Source organism: Meriones unguiculatus, chromosome 9, assembly GCF_030254825.1.
Source record: "Meriones unguiculatus strain TT.TT164.6M chromosome 9, Bangor_MerUng_6.1, whole genome shotgun sequence".
Lineage (NCBI taxonomy): Eukaryota > Metazoa > Chordata > Mammalia > Rodentia > Muridae > Meriones > Meriones unguiculatus.
Window position 1 is genome coordinate 69,778,421 of NC_083357.1, and position 22,353 is coordinate 69,800,773.

At 41.3% G+C, this 22,353-nt stretch overlaps 1 protein-coding gene across 10 annotated transcripts in view; it reads left to right on the forward strand.

Moving 5' to 3' along the window:
• The window catches only part of Rcbtb2 (RCC1 and BTB domain containing protein 2), a 36,046-nt gene extending 13,992 nt beyond the window's left edge, over positions 1 to 22,054 (forward strand). For 8 of the 10 annotated variants that reach the window (XM_060391436.1, XM_021645592.2, XM_021645593.2 and 5 more), the window contains 11 exons: positions 316 to 471; positions 730 to 880; positions 3,125 to 3,291; positions 4,799 to 4,957; positions 5,082 to 5,189; positions 6,317 to 6,459; positions 10,293 to 10,483; positions 10,977 to 11,103; positions 13,800 to 13,939; positions 16,322 to 16,452; positions 20,406 to 22,054. In XM_060391436.1, the coding sequence (XP_060247419.1) occupies positions 316 to 471; positions 730 to 880; positions 3,125 to 3,291; positions 4,799 to 4,957; positions 5,082 to 5,189; positions 6,317 to 6,459; positions 10,293 to 10,483; positions 10,977 to 11,103; positions 13,800 to 13,939; positions 16,322 to 16,452; positions 20,406 to 20,546 (1,614 nt within the window). In that variant the 3' untranslated portion in view covers positions 20,547 to 22,054. The other 2 variants (XM_060391439.1, XM_060391441.1) reach the window with 2 other exon arrangements.
• Positions 22,055 to 22,353: the final 299 nt, after the last annotated feature.

Here is a 22,353-nt window from a genome sequence, read left to right on the forward strand (position 1 = left end):
GCTGCATTTAAACCATTGCCACTGTTTAATGTGCTGCTAACATTCAGGTGGTCAGGGTGTACGCATGGATGAGTGGGATGACTTTGAGGATCTGATTTTGCTCAGGCCACTGGCACCTGGTCTGGGAGTAGTCCAGGAGAGTGGGCTGTGAGCAGTGCTGCAGGGTGAGCAGCACTAAGAACAGAAAGCAAGAGATGGGGGTTGTCTTCTTCAAGCCTGTCCAGCTCTGTAGAATCAAGAGTCAAAGAATGTCTTTGTTTGCATGTCTGTTTGTTTCAATTGGTTCTCTCAGTACATGCGTCTTGTTCCTTTCAGCCAGTACATGCTAACCTGTCATCACTGAAGATGTTAGATGTGGGAAAGTGGCCAATTTTTTCTCTTTGTTCTGAGGAAGAACTGCAGTTGATTCGTCAGGCTTGTGTCTTTGGCAGTGCTGGCAATGAAGTTTTATACACTACAGTCAATGATGAGGTAATTTTGAGAAAAATTCAGCCATCCATATTTTTAGTAATGGGTTTGTAAATTGAAGACATTGGTGGAACTAAGGAATAAAAAAGCTTTTAAACAGCAATATGGAAAGTCAATTTTTATTTATTCTGTAATGAGGCAGTTTGCTTTAGGAAGGCTGTCTGAGGTAATTTATAGAGTTTTCAGAAATGTACCTGCTTGAACTGACAGTGGTTTTTTTTTGTTTGTTTGTTTGTTTGTTTGTTTCCCCCCCCCCCACAGATTTTTGTGCTTGGCACAAACTGCAGTGGCTGTCTGGGGCTAGGTGATATCCAGAGCACCATTGAGCCTCGAAGACTGGATTCTTTAACTGGGAAAAAGATCGCCAGCCTCAGTTATGGGAGTGGCCCACACATTGTCCTTGCAACAACAGGTAATAGGAACTCAGTGGACAGGTTTGGGCATTGCATATTTGTTAAGAAGTAAGACCAGGATGCCCTGCAATTGAGAGCAAACTTTCTGATTGAGCAAGAGTTGCTGGTTCTGCCCTGTGAGCTTGGCCATGCATTGGGCAACATGAAGTACGAATGTACTGGGATAGCAGGGTTAGGAAGTGTAACACGTGGGATCGAAACGAATGAAAGATAGTGCACCTAGCTCTTTTGTCCCCACTCAGTAAGTGTAATTATTGTGTGAGAACTCTATTTACTTTGAACTTTAGGACATGCACACTTTGAACTTAGATTCCTGGGCTGTGACTTGACATAACAAAAGTTGGTTTTGTCATACCTCTTATTAATCTTAGCAGTCTGTGACTCTGACATTAAGTAGTGACTGATAGAAGTTGACCTTAGTAGTACTGAGAAAACATTCTCTTGGCTACTTCATTAAAATTAAGTTATGCCTTTGAGGTATACGATCCAGGAATTTGGAAGAGGGTTCCTGTATAGAACAGATTATTCAGACCATTTTGTGAATTAAAACAATAACTAGTCTGGTGTTGGAGTGATGGCTTATTAGGGAAAGGTGATGTCTGGTAACAATAGGTCCCAGTAAGGGCAGAGGAAACCTGCCAGCTGTACTGTTTTTGAGGCACACCTGCCTAGCTGATTCTGAGCTGAAGTTTGCACTCTTGAGGTGAATGGTTACAGCTCTGTAAGTGAAGCGTGTACTAGGAGACTTCCCATAGGCTGGGACTGCAAAGGCTACATTCTCAGTACAGGATCTGCAGACCATTTCCTAAGGATTGAACAGGAGAATTTCTTGCTTGGAGCATACCAGAGAAGGAAAAGAGGAAATGAAATGGGCTGTAGTCTGCAGCTGTAGGTTTGTGTCATGGTCTGAGAAGTCTTAGACTCTGAACTGGAGGTATGGACTTCAGGTATATTAAGGGTGTGATAGAAATGAATGCAGATTCTTTCTAGAGCAAGTTACCTCCAATGGAAACCTGGAAGAATCAACATAAACAGCCTTTCAATGTCAGTAAGCCATACATGGGTTTAAGATAATCAGTTGTGTAGGGTGCTGAGGCACTGTAGGTGTGGGAGAAGGCAGGCTGTAGTGGCCTTTCCTTCCAGTTGGCCAGTGCTTCACTCCAGAAGTGCCTGCTAAGCAGCTAAGCAGAGAGTTTGGTTTTGTACAGAGAGGACTGATGTCAGCGGAGGGAGCTGGGTGTTTGCAGGCTGAAGGCATCCTGTTTGGGACTATGTCTTCTGGCTTCTCCCTCTCTTGGTGTCTCGGGTCTGATAATGGAGCTTTTCTTGCTGATGGAAAGTGAACATGAGCGAGCACTAGCACACTATGGTTGGGTGCAACACCAGAGCTCAGTCCAAACCAACAACTTCCAGTAGAAGCAGCAGACAGAGTGACAACTAAACAGGAGCTGTTAGAGTGGCAGACGAGACTGACAGAAAACAAAATAGCTGCGGAGGAAAAAAGAGCTACAGATATCCTAGCAGATTTGGAGAAGGTCCAGTGAACAGTTTATTATCAAGTGAACACTTGTTAGACAAGTTGTATAGCGATTTGTCTACCACAAAAGAAAATCAAACCAGATGATCAGATGAAGTCACTCAGAATACAACCTAGGCATGTGGTAGAAAACACAGATGACAGGGAGCATGTATGTGATTCATTTATTCAAAGTGCAGAATGAGAAAACTAAATTCTTATGTGCAAGGTGCACATATGTTGGGCTTTTGGGGGAGACATGCTAGGTTTTGATCTGAGAAGGATGTGGCTCTCTGATTTGTTACCCATAAAATTGCACATATGTTTTATGAATCTTTATAATTGTATAAGTAATATAATAAATTCAAAAATTAATTTGGTCCTCTTTCTCTAAAGGAAGTAAAGATCTGGGAGAGTTAAGTAACACCTTACACTGTTGACTTTTCACATACTATTTTCTGGTTTGTTTTTTTTTTTAGCACTTTATTCAGAAACCAACTTCTAGCTATTTTTTAACTTTATTATTTAAGTTCCATCATGTTACTTTGATGTGGAAAGCAGTTTCTGTTTTCAAATAGATTCTCTCATGAAATGAGTTTGGAAAGTGGAAGGCGAGCAATCTTTGCAGCTGAATGTTAGTTTCCATGTGTGGAAGTCAAGGCATGTGTGGTCTTGTCCTACAAAGAAGTGTGTGCCCTGAAGGCTGCTTATTTTCTTCTCTTTTCAGATGGAGAAGTCTTTACTTGGGGTCACAATGCGTATAGCCAGCTGGGCAATGGAACAACGAATCATGGTTTAGTGCCCTGCCATATCTCGACAAATCTGTCAAACAAACACGTCATTGAGGTTGCCTGTGGGTCTTACCATTCTTTGGTCCTAACATCTGATGGAGAGGTGAGGATAATCAACATAAGCTTACTGATTTTATTTTTCAACATGTTCTATAGATTCCTTGAACTGCCCCCAAAATATGGTTAGGCAATGACATTTAATGTTATGTTATTGTCTTAGTTTGCTTTGTATTTCTGTGACAGAACATCATGACCAAAAGTAACTTGGGGATAAGAGGGTTTATTTGGCTGACAGGCCACAGTCCACCATCTAGAGGAGTCAGGGCAGGCGCTCAAGACAGGCCATGCAGGAACTGTACTTACTTTCTTCCCATGCTTGCTGAACCTGTTTTTTTATACCTCCCAGTATCACCAGCTCAGGGTTGGCACTGTCCCCAGTAGGCTGGGCCATGCCACATCAATCATTAATCAAGCAAATGCCCTATAGACTTGCTTACAGACGATAAGATGGAGGTTTCTCTATTGAGTTTCTCTCTTTTTAGATAACTCTAGTATATTAGCCAGAATTCTTTAGAGAAACAGAACTTTAAAAATGAATCTAAAATGAATCTAAAATCTAAAATGAATCTAAAATCTAAAATATGTTTGTCTATCATTATCTATCTTATAAATGCAAATATATATATATATATATATATATATATATATATATATATATATATCAAATACATACACACACACACACACCTCTACATCAACAATGGCTGTCTACCAATGCAAGGGCCTAGAATCTAGTAGTTGCCCAATCTGTGAGGCTGGGTGTCTCAGCTGATCTTCAGTATATGCTGGAATCCCAAAGAAGTAGGCTCTAGTGTCAGTGAAGGAATGGAGAGAGGCAGGAGCCCGCAGGCAAAGAGAACAAACTTTTTTCTTCCATGTCCTTTATATAGGCTGTCAGCAGAGGGTGTGGCCCAGATTAAAGGTGGATCTTCCTGCCTCAAAAGGTCTGGGTAAAATGTGGATCTTCCCACCTTGAAGATCCAGATTAGAAGTGAGTCTTCCCCCTTCAAATTAATGAAGAAAAAATTATCTCTCAGATTTGGCCAACCATTTGTTTTAGTTAATTCCAGATATAGTCAAGTTGACAACCAAGAACAGCCATCACACCTAGCTTGTGCCAGAATGTCAAAACCTAACCAGTTATGGTGAACTAAGCTGAAATGTTTAAATAACCACCTCCCTCCAATTCAGCCTTATTCTTGAGAGCAATTTAATGTCATCATGGTTATATTACGAAGTTTCCCTGTATGCAATCACCCCAAATCTTAAAAGGACCCATTATTACTCTTATATCACTATGACAGTATTATTTGCAACATAAAAAAGTTCCAAAATGTTGAAAAATATGGCTGAGGTGAATAAGTATTTTTTTTATTATAATATAGTTGTTACTCTTTGTAGAGATAAAGGTGTAATAAAGTAAAATGTTCTCTGTCTGCATTTGTGAGACCAGGGGCGAAGCTCTTGAGAAGGTGATGAGTAGTACATGCCAGTGTCCAGTTGAGACAGTGTACAGATTGTGTGCTGTATCAGTCTTTTCTTTCACGCAGGTGTTTGCCTGGGGTTATAACAACTCTGGGCAAGTAGGATCTGGGTCAACAGCTAACCAGCCCATTCCTCGAAGAGTCACCGGATGTTTGCAGAATAAAGTCGTTATGAACATAGCTTGTGGGCAGATGTGCTCCATGGCTGTTGTGGACACTGGAGAGGTAGCAAAGTTGTTCCATACTTTGTTTAAAAGTTTTCCTTTGCCTTCCTAGAGTCATATAAGCATGGCATGCTTCTCCCAGCAGAACTGAGCTACTGAGTGCCACATTTCTTATCTTTCCCCAGGTCTACGTCTGGGGTTACAATGGGAATGGGCAGCTGGGCCTGGGCAGCAGCAGCAACCAGCCAACCCCATGTAGAGTGGCAGCTCTGCAAGGCATCCGTGTCCAGTGGGTATGTCTCCTGGTTGTTTGCGTGCAGTGCACCGGAGCCCAGTTTCTGTGCACGTGAAAAATGCAGCTGCTTTGATGTTTCTGTTGAAGTAAAGGTTAAAGCCCCTTTTTTTCTGAATTAAGGTGCAGCTGTTCAGACAGATGAGGTCTCTATGGTACTTGTGTGAACTAACTGGAAACAATAGTTGCACACACTTTCCTGAAGAACTTTGACAGCATACATGCCAACAGTTGAAAGAAGTCTTCATGCCTTTTGACATATAGTGCTACTCTTAGAGAAATTGACATAAGGACCAAAAAGAAAGTCTCTTATAAAAGCAGTTAAGTCATAATGAAACCCAGTAATGTATTCAGTTAATATGCATTAATAGCTATAATTTTAACAAAGGAATTTTTGGTGAGAGAATAAATGGTTGAGAAGAATGTAAGAAAAATTAATTTAGTAATCTAATGGTAAGTGAACAATTAGGTAGATTATGCCTGTCAGTGAGAGACGGATGCAGATGCTGTTCTTGAGACAGGAGTCTCATGTTAGCTCAGGCTATTCTTGTACCTTGGGTCCTCTTGCCACAGCCTTTTAATTACAGAGATACAGTTCACACACCACAGTCAGCTTACAAAGGATTTTATGATAGGGAGAAAGCAATGCAAAAACACCATTAGGTAAAAAAGATACAAGATAGCTACGTATGTATGTGATCACTCAAAAATATGTAAGTGCATATTTCTATATCTGAATACATACGAGGAAAAAAACCCTCAAGCCCTGATCTTGAGACATTTTACACTTTTCCATTTTTCATATTAAACATGTTTTACTTCAGTAACGAGAAGAAAGAATTAAAGTGTCTTGCGTTGGGCGTGTGAGAATACTGAGTGCTGCTGAGTGCTGGCTGCAATAGGTGAGCCAGATGCAGAACTAGGGGTGATGTCTGCAGTGCTGGCCACTCAGCTGGGCCCACATTAGTACCGGAAGAGTACTGGTTAATTTACCACTTGCCTTTATGGGCAGGCTGCCTTGTCTTGGTTTTTGTTTTAGTTCTTAACCTACTTTGTAAAAGTGATGAAATATTTTATTTGCAGACCTGAGAAAATTTGTTTTTTGTTTTGTTTTGTTTGTCCTTTCAGGTTGCCTGTGGCTACGCACATACCTTAGTATTAACAGATGAAGGTCAAGTGTATGCTTGGGGTGCAAATTCCTATGGCCAGTTGGGCACTGGCAATAAAAGTAACCAGTCCTATCCTACCCCTGTTGTTGTAGAAAAGGACAGGTAATGTGACCTTTCCAAATCACTTAAACTGGTCTTTAGCACTTAGGATTGGTGGCATAGAATTATGGAAAATTACTCTTAGCCAGATTGTTCATTCTTTTTAAAAGTCAGCCTGTGAATTGTTGGGAAGTGACACTCCTCTTTCACTTATCTGGATATCATTTGTATGCCAGCACTGCTCTGTGCAAACTACAGTGACTGAACTCTTGGTAGCAATTCTGTGGGAAGCTGGTAATATTTGAGGTGTGCCCTTTAACGCATGTGAAAATGTTGGGACTTTGTTGGGTATAAAGCTAGTCTCTTAACTACTCATAAAATCTGCCAGTTGAAAGGCAGAGTGATTTTATTGTTGAAACTTCCAAACTATTGCTATGCAGAGGAGTGAAGTGTTAGAAAATGAAGACTCAGTTTTATGTACTTAGGTAATTTCTAAATGATCCTAATGATATCGAAAGCTTCTGGCTTCCTCAGGCAGTCATATAACTGCCTTTCCACCTATCATTGACTCAGCTGTATGGCACATAAATATTACAGTACTTCCTCTTTATTCCCAGTCATGCTGTCACTCTAGAAATTAATATGTTCTTCCTTTTTTTTTTTATTCCACATAGTATTTTTTTATATTTGATTTAAAATGAATGTATGGATAAATAATTAGCTGGCACTTATAACTTCTTTTATGTTTTTTTCCTATTGGGATGCTTAATAAATTGTCACTTTTAATTACATAGTGTAAACATGGTTATTTTTATATAACCTATATAGGTCTGTAAAAAAGAACTATGACTCCTTAAATGGGGAGTAAGGCAGACAGTAGAGAAAGGAACGGGTATATAAGTGCCTATAGCTCTGTCATTGGGTGTACTTGTAAAAGTATCCAAAGAGATCAATGAAAACAGAAGGGATGGCTTAAGTTCGTAACTACAGAAATGCCTTAGCCTGCCCACTTAGTCAGCAGAGACACTTAGTGCCCAGCCTGAACACAACAGGAAAGTGACTCACTGGCCCCTCTCATCTTGGTGCTTCTGCATTTACCTTAGCATCTCATCAGTGACTGGCATGGATTGCTCTGCTTTCTCTGGTCCAGAATGAGATCCCTGCTTCCCACTGGTCCACTCTGGAGCAGACTGTGGGCCAGTGAAGTGAGGGAGAGCAGGAAGCAGGAAGTAGCAAAGGGAAGTCCTGGGTTGCGCGTTGCTTCTCAGGATTCTGAGCTGCCGCCCAGTAGGCTAGACTGCAGCGGCCTCGCTGTGCATTTTTGCACTTGCTGTTGCCCACACAAGTACTGTTTGGTGATATAGACCAGGGATTAATATTCTGAAAGGATCTTAGTTTCCCAGCCTTGAACTTCTGAGCGTGCACGGTGTTAGGTCTCAGTTGCAGGCATGTGGCAAGAAAGAACTTTATAATCTGCTAGGACTTGTCCCACACCTCCCAGCCCTTCCCAGTGGCTGAGGCTCACTCACACATAGATCATGACTGTCTTTGGACTCTTCTGTGGCTCTTTCCATGGAAGCCTCTTTAGGCTGGGATTGGATTTTGGGCAAGGCAGGGTTGAATATACAGTTGTTAGGTACCTGTTCATAGAGAAAGAAAAATAAAATCTTATCTACATTGGATTCTCTGCTCAACGAAAGGAAAAGCTTTTAAAAGGTTTGACATGTGTATTCTTGTTTGTAAGTTTATCCCATAAAGGCATCATTAGCCATGCCTTGAATTTTTGGTGATTCTGTGGCCTCTTGAGGTCTTCAGTAGTCCCCTGGGCTTTTAGAAAACCATGACTGGGAATCAGATGGGAATCAGACTCTTAGTCTTTCTGGCTCAGAGAATGCCAGTGGCTTTACTAGTGATAGTTAAGATGTCCAAATGCTTAAAACAAAAACAAACAAACAAACAAAACCCTCTAATTGGTTGCCTCGATGCCTGTGTGTGTAAGTTCAGTGCAGTGCTGCTTCAGCCTCCAGTACCACGGGCCATAGTTTTCAGGGCAGTCCATACTTTGGTTTGCAGTGTCTCTGCAGGTGGGTGCCAAGCTCTCACAGTCGGCAGCTCTTGCAGCAGCTTTTAGAAGGATCTTAGTCACGGAGAAGCTGCTGTTGATGCCCCACTCTCAGGGGTGCCTTGTTTCATGTCTTCTGTATCACAGTGCCTGTAAGACCATGGCTGCTTTGTAGCCTGGACCCTTTGCTCTCCTTGCCCACCTTGATTTTTTTTCTTTAAAGAGAACAAAACTGATATAAGACTATAAATGATTTGGTTTATACAAACTACTGTTGCTTTAGAGGTAGTGCTGCATCCAAACTAGGATCCTCTGATGGCTGGCATTGAAGTCTTCTTGGAGGTGGGAAGCCTGCCAGTAAATTGATGGGAGCAGTAGGCACATTTATCTTCCGGTAGATGAAGTTCACTGGTTGGTTTCTCCTATTTTCTGTATCTGTTGAAAAATGTATACTTAATAGAAGGCCAGATCATTTGGACCATTTTCTCATTGTGCAAGGCCATTCTGCAGAGCATCAGATATGAGATGCTGTCAGTTGCCTGACCAAGTCCAAATGTTAGTAGAGACTAGGCAGGGTTTACAAAACCAAGTGGATGGTTCAAATACACATTCTCTACAAAAGAGGCATTTCACTTAAAGCTGTGTGATGATGGTGTTAACTAAAGTGCTAGAGGCCATGGCTTTTGTCCTGCACACACCCTAACTGATGAGACTCAAAAATCAAAATGAAGTCTCTTATGCTACATTTCCAGGCATGGAACTGAAATAAGTTATATATCTAACCTTAGAGGATCAGGATTATTATAGTTAATAGCCAAATTTCCCAAACAGTCTCATTGAAATCGCGTGACACTTAAGTTCCCTGTTTTAATCCTTACACAGAAAGGGTCACTTCATGTCAGCCAGTCACTCATTTCTCTGTGGTTTTGTTGGGGGGAGGGGGAAGACAACTGAACTGACTGTCTCTGTTTGTTCTTGCTTATTTATTTCATTCCTTTTGTTTACAGCTTCCTTTCACTCAGTTCACGGGGACACTTTCTTTGAAATAGCCCAGTTGTAGAAGTGACTTTTCACTTTTAGAGCCAGTTAAGGCTGTTGAAGGAAATTCCGATTTTGCCCTTTTTTGGCAGCAGCAGTATGGAGGCCCTGCTCTGCTGATTGCTGCACCAGACACTGCCCAGCACATGCATTTATTATTTAATTCTCACACTAGATGAAACCAAGACTATTGGAGCCAGGATCCATGCAGTATAGAGCATCCTCTCAGCATGCAAAGGCCCAGAGTTGATCTCTGGCATCAAAACAAGACAAACTACTGTTTCTTGTGCAGAATAGAAGCCAGGCTGACTTTTCAGCCCTCTTCCTGTAGAGTGGCTGAAGATTTGGTCTTGGTGACTGGGGTAAGCTCTGGGCAACTTTCCTGCAGTACTACTGCTTATGTGGTGAACCCCATCCCACCTTGAGCTTTTGTTCATTACTCATCATGGACCAAGTTAGATGGTCTGTGTCTTTACTATCTAGTTAGTAATGTTTTTATGGAAAAAAAATACATTTTTAACTCAAAGCAGGATGGAGCATACTCTTAAGGCCTGTTGGTAATCAATAGACCCTGCTGAGTTATAAATGCCACTGAAGTATGGGTCCAGTATTTGGTGGCTGAAAATTTAGGAAGTGGGGTGTTCGGGTCTTGCTTTCTTCCGTTTTTGGAGCCCACCCATTGCTGCCAGCTAGTTAGTTCATGATAGTCTGACTCAGGTGCACCCAGGGGAAGAAGGGACCAGCTCCTTTTCCTCCCGTTTACTGTATCTCTTTTGGTGTTTGCTTGTGTATTTAGGATCATAGAGATTGCAGCCTGTCACTCTGCCCACACATCCGCTGCCAAGACCCAGGGCGGGCACGTGTACATGTGGGGCCAGTGCCGGGGCCAGTCTGTGACCCTCCCCCACCTCACCCACTTATGCTGCACTGATGACGTGTTCGCCTGCTTTGCCACCCCTGCTGTCACCTGGCGCCTTCTCTCCGTGGGTAAGCTCATCCTCATGCATTTGGGGCACATCTTGAGCATGAGGAAGGGGACTGGTGTTTTTGCTGGGAAACCTTAGGCCTCCTTTGGGTATAGGATCTAATGAACTTCCTTTCTGTGGGCTTCCGGGAAGCGGAACTAAAACTACTGGGAAGCAACTACAATACTAATTAAAGGTGATTTGACTTCATTGCTTTTTAACTGAAAACTGCATTTTATCTTCAGCTAGAATCATCCTAAACATTCAGACATTCTAAAATTTTATTCAGTTAGTGAAATAGTTGGAAACATTTTTGGTTTTGCCAAATTTATAATGAGTGTTCAGAGATGTGAATCCATATTCCTGAATCCATATTCAGGGGTAAAGCCTTGTGAGGCTGGTCAGTTGTTTGGGGGAGTCAGCATTTCCCACATGCCCAGAGAGTGAGGCTTCCTTCTTGCCTTCACATTCAGTTGTCTGTGACTGAACCTAGAAGCGCTGTGTTGCTCTCTTAGAACCGGATGACCACCTCACTGTGGCTGAGTCACTGAAGAGGGAATTTGACAATCCTGACACTGCAGACCTCAAGTTTCTGGTTGATGGAAAATACATTTATGCTCACAAAGTCCTTCTCAAAATCAGGTAAGAGTGGGCCTCGATAGTAACAGTGCTTACTGACCTGTGTTTAATTTCTGGAGCCCATATGGTGGACAGAGAGCTAGCTCCCATTTATGACCCCTACATGCATGCTATGGCATATGCTATGACACACACACACATTAAATAAATGTTTAAACTAATTAGTAAGAGCTCATCTCTTTTGAGGATTGAGATTAATTTATCAGTCACTCCAGGTATCCAAGGGACTGCCAGGTACTTGAGTAATTAGGAGGCAGCTCTGTTAGGGCCGTTTTGCCTTTAAAGCACACCGTGTTGATGGGGGCCAATGAGACAAGATATGGAAAGCAAGGTGGACCACAGGTACTGGGTTTGTGTTCAGGGAATCAGCCCTGATAGCTCTGGCTATGGTCTCTGCCTTGCTGAGTGTGTTTTGTCCTTGTAAAAGGACCAGATGCTCTGATTTACTTTACTGCCTGGGTCCTGAATGCATCATGGTAACTTCTCTCTTCAGGCTTAAGCTTTCAGATGCTGACAAAAAAAAAAAAAAAAAAAAAAAAAAAAAGAAAGAAAAAAAGAAAAAGAGAAAGAGAGAAAGAAAAAGAAACAAAGAAAGAAAGAAACAAAGAAAGGAACAAAGAAACAAACAAACAAAGAAAGAATGAATAGTTGGGGTTGAGTAAGGCTTTTCCAGACCAAGGAGATCTGGGTGACGCCAGCACAAAGCTATTTTAAATCACATTTATTATGTTTAATTTCTGATATCTGTGTCGCCTTTGTCTCCTGGGCACAGTCTGTGAAGACATCACCATGCCTTCAGATACAGAAAAATCTTTCATATCTCAAAGATCCCATACTGAGCAGTCACTGATTTTATTTTTTCTGGCGTCATACATACTAAGCATTTTCTAGAAGCTCATGTATATGAAATTATATGGCATTCTTTTCTGCCTAGCTTTTTCTTCCTACCATCATGATTTGGGATTTTGTTATCACTATGTAAAGGATACTGAAATCCTCTTTCAGTGACTCACAAACCCAATACAGTGTTTCAGTCTCAGGTTTCCACTCTAAGGTCACAGTGCTACCTGGTTCATTCTTGGCATGGAACATATACTTTCAGAAAGGAAGTGGGAGCTTAGTTTACTGTGACAGAGCACTGTACACACGTGGCCTAAACCATGCCAACTTACTTTATTACAGTAGTAGTAGTATGGCTTTTTCTTTGAGCCTGAGAAAGAACTAGGCCTCAATTTGAGCGTCTGGTGGTTTGTGGCAATCTTTGTCATTTTAAATCTGCATGTGTCCAAATCTCCCCTCTTGTCTGATTGCCTTGGGGTCAACCACAGTGATTTGGCTTAATTTGAGGACTTCTATGAACAGTCTGTCTCCCAATAAGGACACATTGTCAGTTACTGGGAGTTAGATCACACCAGAACTTTTAGGGGACATAATTCAGACAGAATGGAGTAAAGGAACAAAGTTATCCAATTACAGAAACAATGCTGATCAGTAAAGGTAGTGTGAGAAGGATGCCAGAGGTCCTTCCATGACTCCCTCAGTTTAGTTGCAAAGACAGCTGCTTAGGCTGCCCATAGCAGTAGCAGGCTGCTTTTGCAGTCTTGCTGATTAAGTCATTGAAAACCTCAGGCCAGCAAATAAAGCAAGGAACCAAGGCAAAGATGGCGTGTTTGGCAGTGTTCTGTTGCTGTACCAAATGCCCGAGGGGATAAGACGCTTACTTAGTGCTTGGTGTGGCAGAACTGTGACTCCAGTGTTGTGGTATATTAAATATTTACTATTAATATATCTTTTAGTTAAGCAGCGGTTATTCCTAAATAGCTGTATACCCAAATCACCACCCAGAGACTAGGATTTAATTAATTAACCTAGAGCACAATGCTGGGCAATAGTTACTGCATCCTAAATCTCCAAGCCCACATAGTTTCCTCCCATTCAGATTTCACCCATTATACTTGCTTTTAGTCATATCTTAGGTCCCATTCATTTCTCCACGTGGTTCCAAGACCTCTCCTCCCAATTCATCTCCTCTCCTCTCTTTTTTCCTTCTTTCTCTCCTGCTTCTTTCCTCTTCCCCCTACTCTGGACCAGAATGTCCTACCCTATCCTCTCCATTGCTCAGCATTGGGACTGGTTGTTTAATTGACAATATAGAGAACAAATGGTGGCATGTTTAAACAAACTTGAGACAGGTGAAGCTTAAAATAAGCATCACAATGCAATGTCCTGATTGAAGCCAGGAAGTGGGGGAGAAAAATCAGCATTTGAATGAACAAGGGTAAATTGTATACATTCCAAAAGAACATTATACCAACACTCTAGCCTGAGAACTTACTCTGGCTCAGGGTTGATTTGGAGGTTTTGTTTGTGTTCTCTTGAAAGGCAGCAGATTATGCTGGGAAGTGCCTACTGAACAGCACTGCCAGGGATTAAAAAGGAGCTTGGGTTCCAAGTCCCTTTAAATGCATTTCCCCAGTGATAGACGGTCTCACACTGGGTTCACTTCTCTAAGCCCTGGCTCTTAAATGTATTACCACCTCCTATTATTGCCACCCTGGGACCAAACTTTGACAGATGAGCCCTCAAGGGATACCCAATATCTAGCTAGCAAACAGGATATACAATTTTAAGAGAAAGTTCTCAGGCGGCCCTGTGACTCCAGCCCAGAACCTGGGATATGATCTTTCTTCTTCTTTCAGGTGTGAGCATTTTCGTTCTTCATTAGAAGACAGTGAAGATGATATTGTAGAAATGAGTGAATTTTCATATCCTGTGTTCCGAGCTTTCCTGGAATACCTATACACAGATAACATCAATCTATCTCCCGAGGAGGCAGTAGGTAATTGCCATAGACTTTACTAAGAAATTGGCAAAATGTTGAGTAATTGGGAAGGGGGCTTCTTTCCAGCCCATAAGAAAGATACTATGACCACTTGCAGGAGCTCTTCGATTGACGTTGAACCCAAGCTTTTCTCTTTTTGGTGCTCAGATGGAAGATTTGGCTTTCCTCATACTCCACCACTGAGCCACACCCTCAGGCCCTGAACCCAAACTTCCCTTGTTGCTACTGCACATGAAGGTTGAGTGAGTAGATCATTGGGAGGTCAATAGAGTATCAGCCACCACTGGAACATCACAGGCAAGCATGGAGGAAGGGGCAGATGGCAAATCCTGTCTGTAAAGGCAGAGCCCTAGGTGGTCTCTTCATCACTGCACCAGGGTAGGTAGATCAAGGCTGTGTCTGCTACACATTGGTTGTGAAAGTCAGCATTTCTAGCTGGCTCAGCTACACATCCCATGATCTGGGTAGAAAGGCAGAATGGACGTGTGTGTTTGTATGTGTTTGCATGTGAGTGGGCACACATGTGAGGACTCAGTATGATTTAGCCCAGCCATATGGATCCTCAGGGAAACTCATTTGTCACTGCCAGTCTGATATTCATCCTAATTAATAAGCCCTCTAATGAAGATTCACTACTATCCAATAAAAAGAAAAGGAAAAAAACAATGACCATTTTTATTATATGGTAGTTGCCCATATAACAAATCCTTACAGGCATATCAATTAACAGACATGACAGAGCCCCTCGGAGAAAGCTATTTATTTTTAAAATGTTAAAAAGTGTAAAGGGATCAGTATCAGCAGGTAAAGATGACTGCCACCAGGTCTGACAAATAAAATTGAACTGATTACCACAGGTTGTCCTCTGACCTCCACATCTGCACTATGGCACACCCTCCAAGTAAATGAGTTTAAAAAGTTGTGTGTGTGTGTGTGTGTGTGGACCAGAACAGTCAGGGCTACACAGAGAAACTCTGTCTCAGGGAAAAAAATATATATTGAAGTGATATAAAGTGTTTGAAGATGCATACAGTGGTCATCTGTGCTTTACCCATGCTCATTCCATGAGTGTGCTCTGATCCACTCCAGTGAACTCTGTCTGTCTTCTACATTACACATTGTATCTTGTCTGAATTTTATTAGCAGAGATCACAAGGACCAGGTAGCTGAAGGGAGGCCAGACTGAGATCCTGATTACAAGTTAACCTTTTGGTCAGGGACAACCTGGGTCTGAATGTAGATATAGCCTACATAGGTTCCCAAGGGGTTTGGACTGCTGGGCTCGCAATGGTGGATCCCATTGATGCCAGGGCAGAGGACCCACAATGACTTAGATCAGGTGCACACATCCTCAGCTGAACTCTTACTGGTGATAAATTCTGACATTTTTGCTAACTAACAATCCCTCTTTTTGAAGATTCAAACAGCAATATTTGAAAATTAACAGGATCCTTCAAATGCCTATTGAATAATCCTGGTTAGAATAGTCCAAATTGAGCTAAAATGAAATGACTTTTATATATATATATATATACACATATATGTCCCCATTGAATTATTTAAAGGAGATAACATAAAAGGAAACATCAGCATTCATAAGTAGTACTTAAAACAAAGGGACTAAAGCTCATTTGGAGAAGTATGTGAGGACTGAACAGGGATAATAGTCCAGCCAAAAGAAGAGTTACTAATTCAGAAAAGAAAAACATAAGCAAGTGACAGAGTGCCCAGGGTCAGAGCCTGTCCCCCACATTAAACTCTGGGTGAATGTTGAATAAGAGAAACCACATCAGCCTCTGAATTTGGCCATGTGAGGCTCATTTACATATGTGGATTCACTGTGGGGCAGCAGAACACAGTGGGAGGTGAAAAAAGACAGCAATTATAGACGGCTCTCTAGTTTTGCTAAAAAAGGAGAGGAAAGCTGTGTTGGAGGAGTGGGAGGCTGATGTGCCCGTGAAGGGTATCCCTTTGTTACTTGAAGGTAGGGCTTGACCTGCTAACCTTGTGCACTGCACCACTGACCTTTGCCCAACTCCAACCCCACCGGTTTTCTTTTCTTTTTTAAATTCTGACAACATGTATGCTGAGAAGTTTCTGCTAATTCAGGAGAGGGTAACTGAGAGAAACACAAACCTGTCATTTTGTTTCTAGGAAAAATCATTCAAGCCATTCTTTGGTTAGCTCTTGTTTTCCAGTAGCTTTTCTCCATGCGAGCTCAGCTCATCTGCCTTCTTAGGGCGCTATGACTATAGTTCACTCTATCAGTGCTGCACGGAGCTCATTGTGCCTGATGGAAGCAGTACTCATATCCTTTTGAATGCTAGAGTTGAGGTCAAGTGCTCAGAGTACACACACAATAATTCTTCTTTCCATCAGGATTGCTAGATCTGGCTACATTTTATAGTGAGACTCGGCTGAAAAAGCTCTGTCAGCAAACTATCAAGCAAGGAATCTGTGAGGAGAACGCTATTGCTCTGCTCTCTACTGCTGTGAAGTACGATGCTCAGGTAAGAAAAGCAAGCCACTGACAGTAAGCTCTAGGCACATGAAAATGGATCATACAAAATTAATGAAACTACTAGAAAAACTGTGATTATAGTGGTATAAAAATGTGACTCAGTAACATCAAAGGAAAACACTGTAAAAGACTGGTAGACCTGATTTCTAGTGATTAAAATCTTTATATATCAAGTGTGAAATGATTCACAGGTAAAGGAGCTTTCTGCTAAGCCCAAGAGTGTGAATTCAGCCCCTAAAACCCACTTATGGAAGCGGAGAGCTGACTCCAAGCTGTCCTCTGATTTCCATATGTGCTGTGACATACACCTTGTACAAGCACACACACACAAAAATCAATCCACAAGTAAAGGACACATTGGGAAAACGTGTTTATAACATAAAATAAAGCAAGTTCTTCATGGTAAAAAAGGAAAAGAAGATATGGGCAGTTTGGAAGAAAAAAATGAACCAAAGAACAAATGGAAAACATAAATATCCATGGAGGAACTGGGAGATCCCTCTGTCATTAAGGTGCATATACTGGCACGGGGAGATTAGACATGGTTTTATTTCCTTCTCTTTGCTTTCTTCCTGAACTTTCTACAGTGGCTGTTGTATTGTTATGATAAAGAAAGGAAGGAAAACTTATTTTAGAGCTAAATCTGTAGGAAACAGGCCATAACTTCTTGGAGTCAGTTTCCTTTTGGTATACGGATATCCTCCCCATTGATTTAAAAAAAAAAAAAAAAAAAAAACAGAGAGTGGTAAAAAGAGAATGCCTTTTCCTTTTTTGTAAACAGTAACATGCTTATGTAGGAAATTGTAAGTCTGAGGGAGGAAACGATGCATGGAACAGACATTATGACTGTCCTCTTTCATAGGGCATGGTTGCCCCATCCCCAGGTCAGAGCTTGATCTTCCTTCCTTTACTTTCTATTACAAACTTTTTTTGTTTATGGCCTAGGCATTGAATTTTAAGGCTTTGTACTTGCCAGTCAAGAGCTGATCTCTAAGCTATATCCCCAGCCGTCCTCTGTTATGAAGCAGGTTCTCACTGTTAGGCTAGGTTTGAGCTTGAGTACTTTGTAGCCCAGACAGGCTTCGGACTTGCCATCTTCTTGCCCTCAGGCTCCTACATGTCTTGAAGAATAGGCCTGAGCCACTAGGGCTGACTTGTATAGATTCCTAAGTACCTGCGGTTTCATTTACATTCAATATTTAAACAGAAACCAAGAGCCCCCCAACTGTATCCACATGTAGTAGGTTGGCTGTAGGGAGTGTCCAATAAGGAGACTATGTCCAGCAGTAAATGAAAACAATGGTCTCATCCAAGTCTTTGGCTATAGGAATGGTGAAAAGTGGATGGATTGTAATTATACTTAAAAGATAAAGATATCATTGTTGATGACTTGATGGGGACCAGGAATGACAGTGTAAGGTTCATGCCAAGGCTTTTGGCCTGAGTAACTGAAAAGATGAACTCTTTCTGGGAGATGGAGCATGGCAAGGAGCAGCATTTTAGGAGACGCACTTAGGAATCTGGTCTCAAGGACTTATGAAACACCCAGGGAGCCAATGGCATAACCCTGTCTGCAGTTCACAGTGAAGGGCCGGAGAACTGTATGGCAGCGGTGTTACCACACAGACAGAAGCGGAGAGTCCAGTGAGGAGACACTAGTAGAGGGCACTGCAGAGGGACAAGTACCAGGGTAAAGCCATTCCACTTGAGCACTTTTTAAATTTTGATTACTTATTTTAATGTCAAGTGAAAAATGGAATTTCAAATATTTGGAAATACACAAGTCAGACTAGGTGATTCAGGAGGTGATATCCTGAAAGTAGGAAAGACTTGAGTTTTAGGAAGAAATCATCAAGTACATTAAAGCCCTGGTGAGTCAAGGTACATGCTCAGATCTGCCAGTGTGAAAGCCACAGTGTTGCAGTGCAGCCTTTCAGGAAGGTGTGACCAGGGAAAATGGAAGCGAAGGCACGGAGAGATGAGGGAACCAGACACAGCTTTTCGGGTAATTTCACTTACAGATTTAACAGGAAACAGACTGAAGGGCTGGTTAAGATAAACCAAAGCATGTTTGTGTGAAAAGGGGAACAGTACATTGAAACACAAGCTGATGGAGAGGGACAGTTGCTAGAGCAGGTCCTTGAGTAGATGGGGCAGGTGGCCTAATGATAGTGAGGAGGCAAGCCTTTTATCCATTGTGGACCACTCACTAGAATACCCCAATGAGGAATGTCCACACGTATGTAGCAGGAGGCAGGAGATGGGAGGGGAAGGCCTTTATGGAGCCTCTTGTGAGCAAAGCAGGAAGTCACGTTCAAAATGAGTAAGAGGAAGTACTTAGACAAAGTATGAGTCATGTTGGAGAAGAATGAACAAGGAACCAAGGCGTCTGTATTTGCCTGACAGAAGTAAGAGCCCTTATTAAAATGTGGATGTGTAAGAGAAAGTGTTTGAAAGATAGTGAAAGACTTGTCAGAATTCTCTGATAAGTCAATTCAACTCTGTATCAATTTACTGAATCCCAGGAACTCTTTCTGAATACCGTTACAAGAATCATGGGAAATTCTCAGTCCAAAAAGTAAAGGAAGATAGAGCTAGTGGTCGTTTCTTAGGGTCATTTTGCTTTCTCAGTAATTAGGAACTATCCTGGCTCTGGATCTATAAGACATTGCAGTGCTCAGCTACCCAATTCCACAGCATCAGTACTGGTGTGGCGTAGGCTTAATTCCTCCATCCTGTATAATTGAGGGTAAGAGGTACCACTCTGTCATGTTTGTTTCCTATGCTGTCCGCTGCTGAGTGGCTCTCAGGGTATTTGTCATCTATACAAACAGCACGTTTGTTGTCATGTGAGTACATGGCAGTTCCATTTTGTCTTCAAGAGCTCATGTGGGACAGAAATGTCATGCTGCTACTGAGACCCCAGCAGACTGCTGGTCTGTTGTGGGATGGCATATTACATTTTTCTTGTATAACTGGTTTTCTTTCTCAAAAGGGAAAAGTCCTGTGGGCATGTGTGCCTATTGGCATGGTTGTCCACATTGATTCTCTGTTGCTGATAATCTCAGTTTGCATTCATTTTCAGCATTTGCTAGAGTTCACATGTATTTTGAGAAACAACTATAATGGGCAATGCACATATATAATTTCTTGGGAACGGTTGGGAGCTTTGTATTTTATAAAAGCTTCAACAACAGAGACAGAACTTTAAAATTTGAACACGAACAGTTACCCTTATGCTAGATCAGCTCATACCTGGGTGTAGAACACTTCCTTAGTAAGCCTGGTGTGCACGAGGCATTGAGCTCATTCTCAGCACTGATTTTATATAAATACACCTATTTGTATTGGTATATATGTAAATCTATAAACTTTGGTTCGGGACTATTTTTGGTTCTGGAGATTGCACCTAGAGCCTCACATGACAAGCACCATACTCTGCCACATAGTGACACCCCCGTTAAGATTACTGAAGGTATAATGAGATGAAATCCACCCATCACTCCTGTTATCCTGCAGAGAAAAAATAAGGATAGTAATCTGGGCTTGTTGGCATTACCAATTGTCTTAGGGTCTCCTCTTCTACCATCTGTCTCTTCAGAGGCAGAAGCATTTAACACACTGGAAACAGTGCTTTTAACAAGTATTGAGAGGGAATAAAAGAATAGCAAGCATTCTTGCTAGGGAAAGGTACTGAAGGATGCCTTTGCGTAGGTTCCTCTCTTGGAAGAAAAGGCTAGATGCTTTGCCCTGGCTGCATTGGACTCTTCCGATATTTACACTTTCAGAAACATGGAATAATTGTAGTTAATAGTTGCTGTAATGGTATTGTGCTGCTGACATTCCCTCCTACTCAGGCTCAGATCCTTTTTCTGAGAGGAAATCTCTTGGTGGCATTGCACTGAGAATACAGATTCTTCAAGCTGTTGTTGTTGTTCCTAGGACTTAGAAGAGTTCTGCTTCAGGTTTTGCATCAACCATCTGACTGTAGTAACACAAACATCAGGCTTTGCAGAAATGGACCACGATCTTCTGAAGAACTTCATCAGCAAAGCCAGCAGAGTTGGAGCCTTTAAGAACTGATCCTGAATGTGGAAAGGAATGCTTAAGCCCTTCCATTCACCCTCACTCCCGGAAAGATAAATACAAATAAAAAAATAAAAGCCATTGACAACTTCTGTAATTAACGTGTTGATGAGAGATATAGCTGGCCATATTCTTATGTTCTGTCCTCTCCATCTGCCTAACCCAAGGTTTTCAATAGCAGGCACTGAGTGCTCTAACTGGAAATGAAACACTCACTTCAAGTGAAAATGTCCCACCTTCTTGGGTAGGGGAGGACTTTGTGTCCACCTCCCTTCTCCAAGCAGGGATCTGTCTGGTGTGAGCTTGTACATATCTTGTGCATGCTGTCAGTCTCTGATTTCATGAATGTTTAAGAGTAACTGGCTAGCATAAATAGTTTCCATGACTCCATGATTATTTGTGTGCTTTTTTTTTTTTTTTTTTTTTTTTTTTAAGAGAGACAAAGAACATTTAGTTGGGTAGGTAGGAAAGTTTGGAGGTTCTGGGAGAAGTTGAAGTAGAAAAAGGATATAATGAAGATACGAAAAATAAAAGATATCACCTAAAAAATGAAAATGTCATTATAGTAATCATTTCTTTCTTTGAGACACTTAAGGTCTTTTTTGGACACTGCTGTATTACCTATGCTAGAGGAATGGTCCAATATTCAACTGGCTAATGTATAATTACACAAGGAATGCTGTCATTCTAACACAGTGCCTTGTTTTATAAAAGGGACTCGGTTAATTTACTGTCAATCCTAAGGATGCACTGAGAACAGTTAGCTTGGGTGAAAACTTAGAAGTCTGTAATTGCTGATATTCATATTCTTTTAGTTTGTAGTTCTAAAACATAGTAGTTGATTTAGAGCATTAATTAAAATTCACAAAAGGCCTTAGCAACTAAATTGTCAAAGGCCCAAGGGCTAGTTTTAATTTTCTACTTTCCAAGCTAACTTCTCATGTGGCATTGTTAGAAAGTATTAACTTTGAATGTTATTTCTGGATTTGCATGCCTTAATGTATTTGCATAAAGCCTTTGCTTTTCTTTATATTGAGGATCTCCCTCTGTAAGACTTACTGTTTTTCTTGTAGCTTTTATGTTACTATAAAATAACTTTTTTTGTTGTTTTATTTTTGTTCTGTGTAGCCTTGACTCTCCTGGAACCCACATTATACATCAGGCTGGCCTCAACCTCACAGAGATCCACTTGCCTCAGGCCTTCAGAGTGCTGGGATTAAAGGTGTGCATCACCACTGCGCAGCTAAAATAAGTTTCTGAACCTTGCAGCAGTAAATACTATACAGAAAGGAACTACCACATTTAATGGGTAGCATTAATGTGATAAAGTCTGCATTTTTAGACCAAAACAAGCCACCTTGAAGCAAAAGAGAAACTAACTGGACAAATGTAGCATTGGATACTTCTAAGTGTCTCACAATATGATATAAAGGAAACTTTTTTTGGAAATAGAAATCTTGTTCTCGTGTATAATTATTTGATAATAAAGTACTTACTTGATAGAACAGATTGTCTTCTTAAATTGTTGAACAACAAAATAAAAATCAAGTATCAACTTTATATCTCATAGCTATATAAAAATCCCTTTAATGGTCTGTACTTGTTAAAAGGAGATATTTGGATGTCTTCTAGCAAAGTTGACAAGACATAAATGGTTCCTGTTTTTAAAAATCCAGTTTTTCACTTTATAGCCTTTGCTGTTTATTGGTAGGGTTCTCTACAGTCACAACTTAGGAAATGAATCTCTATAGATGGATGGGTAGATGGATGAATGGGTGGGTGGGTAGATAGGGAGTTAAGGGGT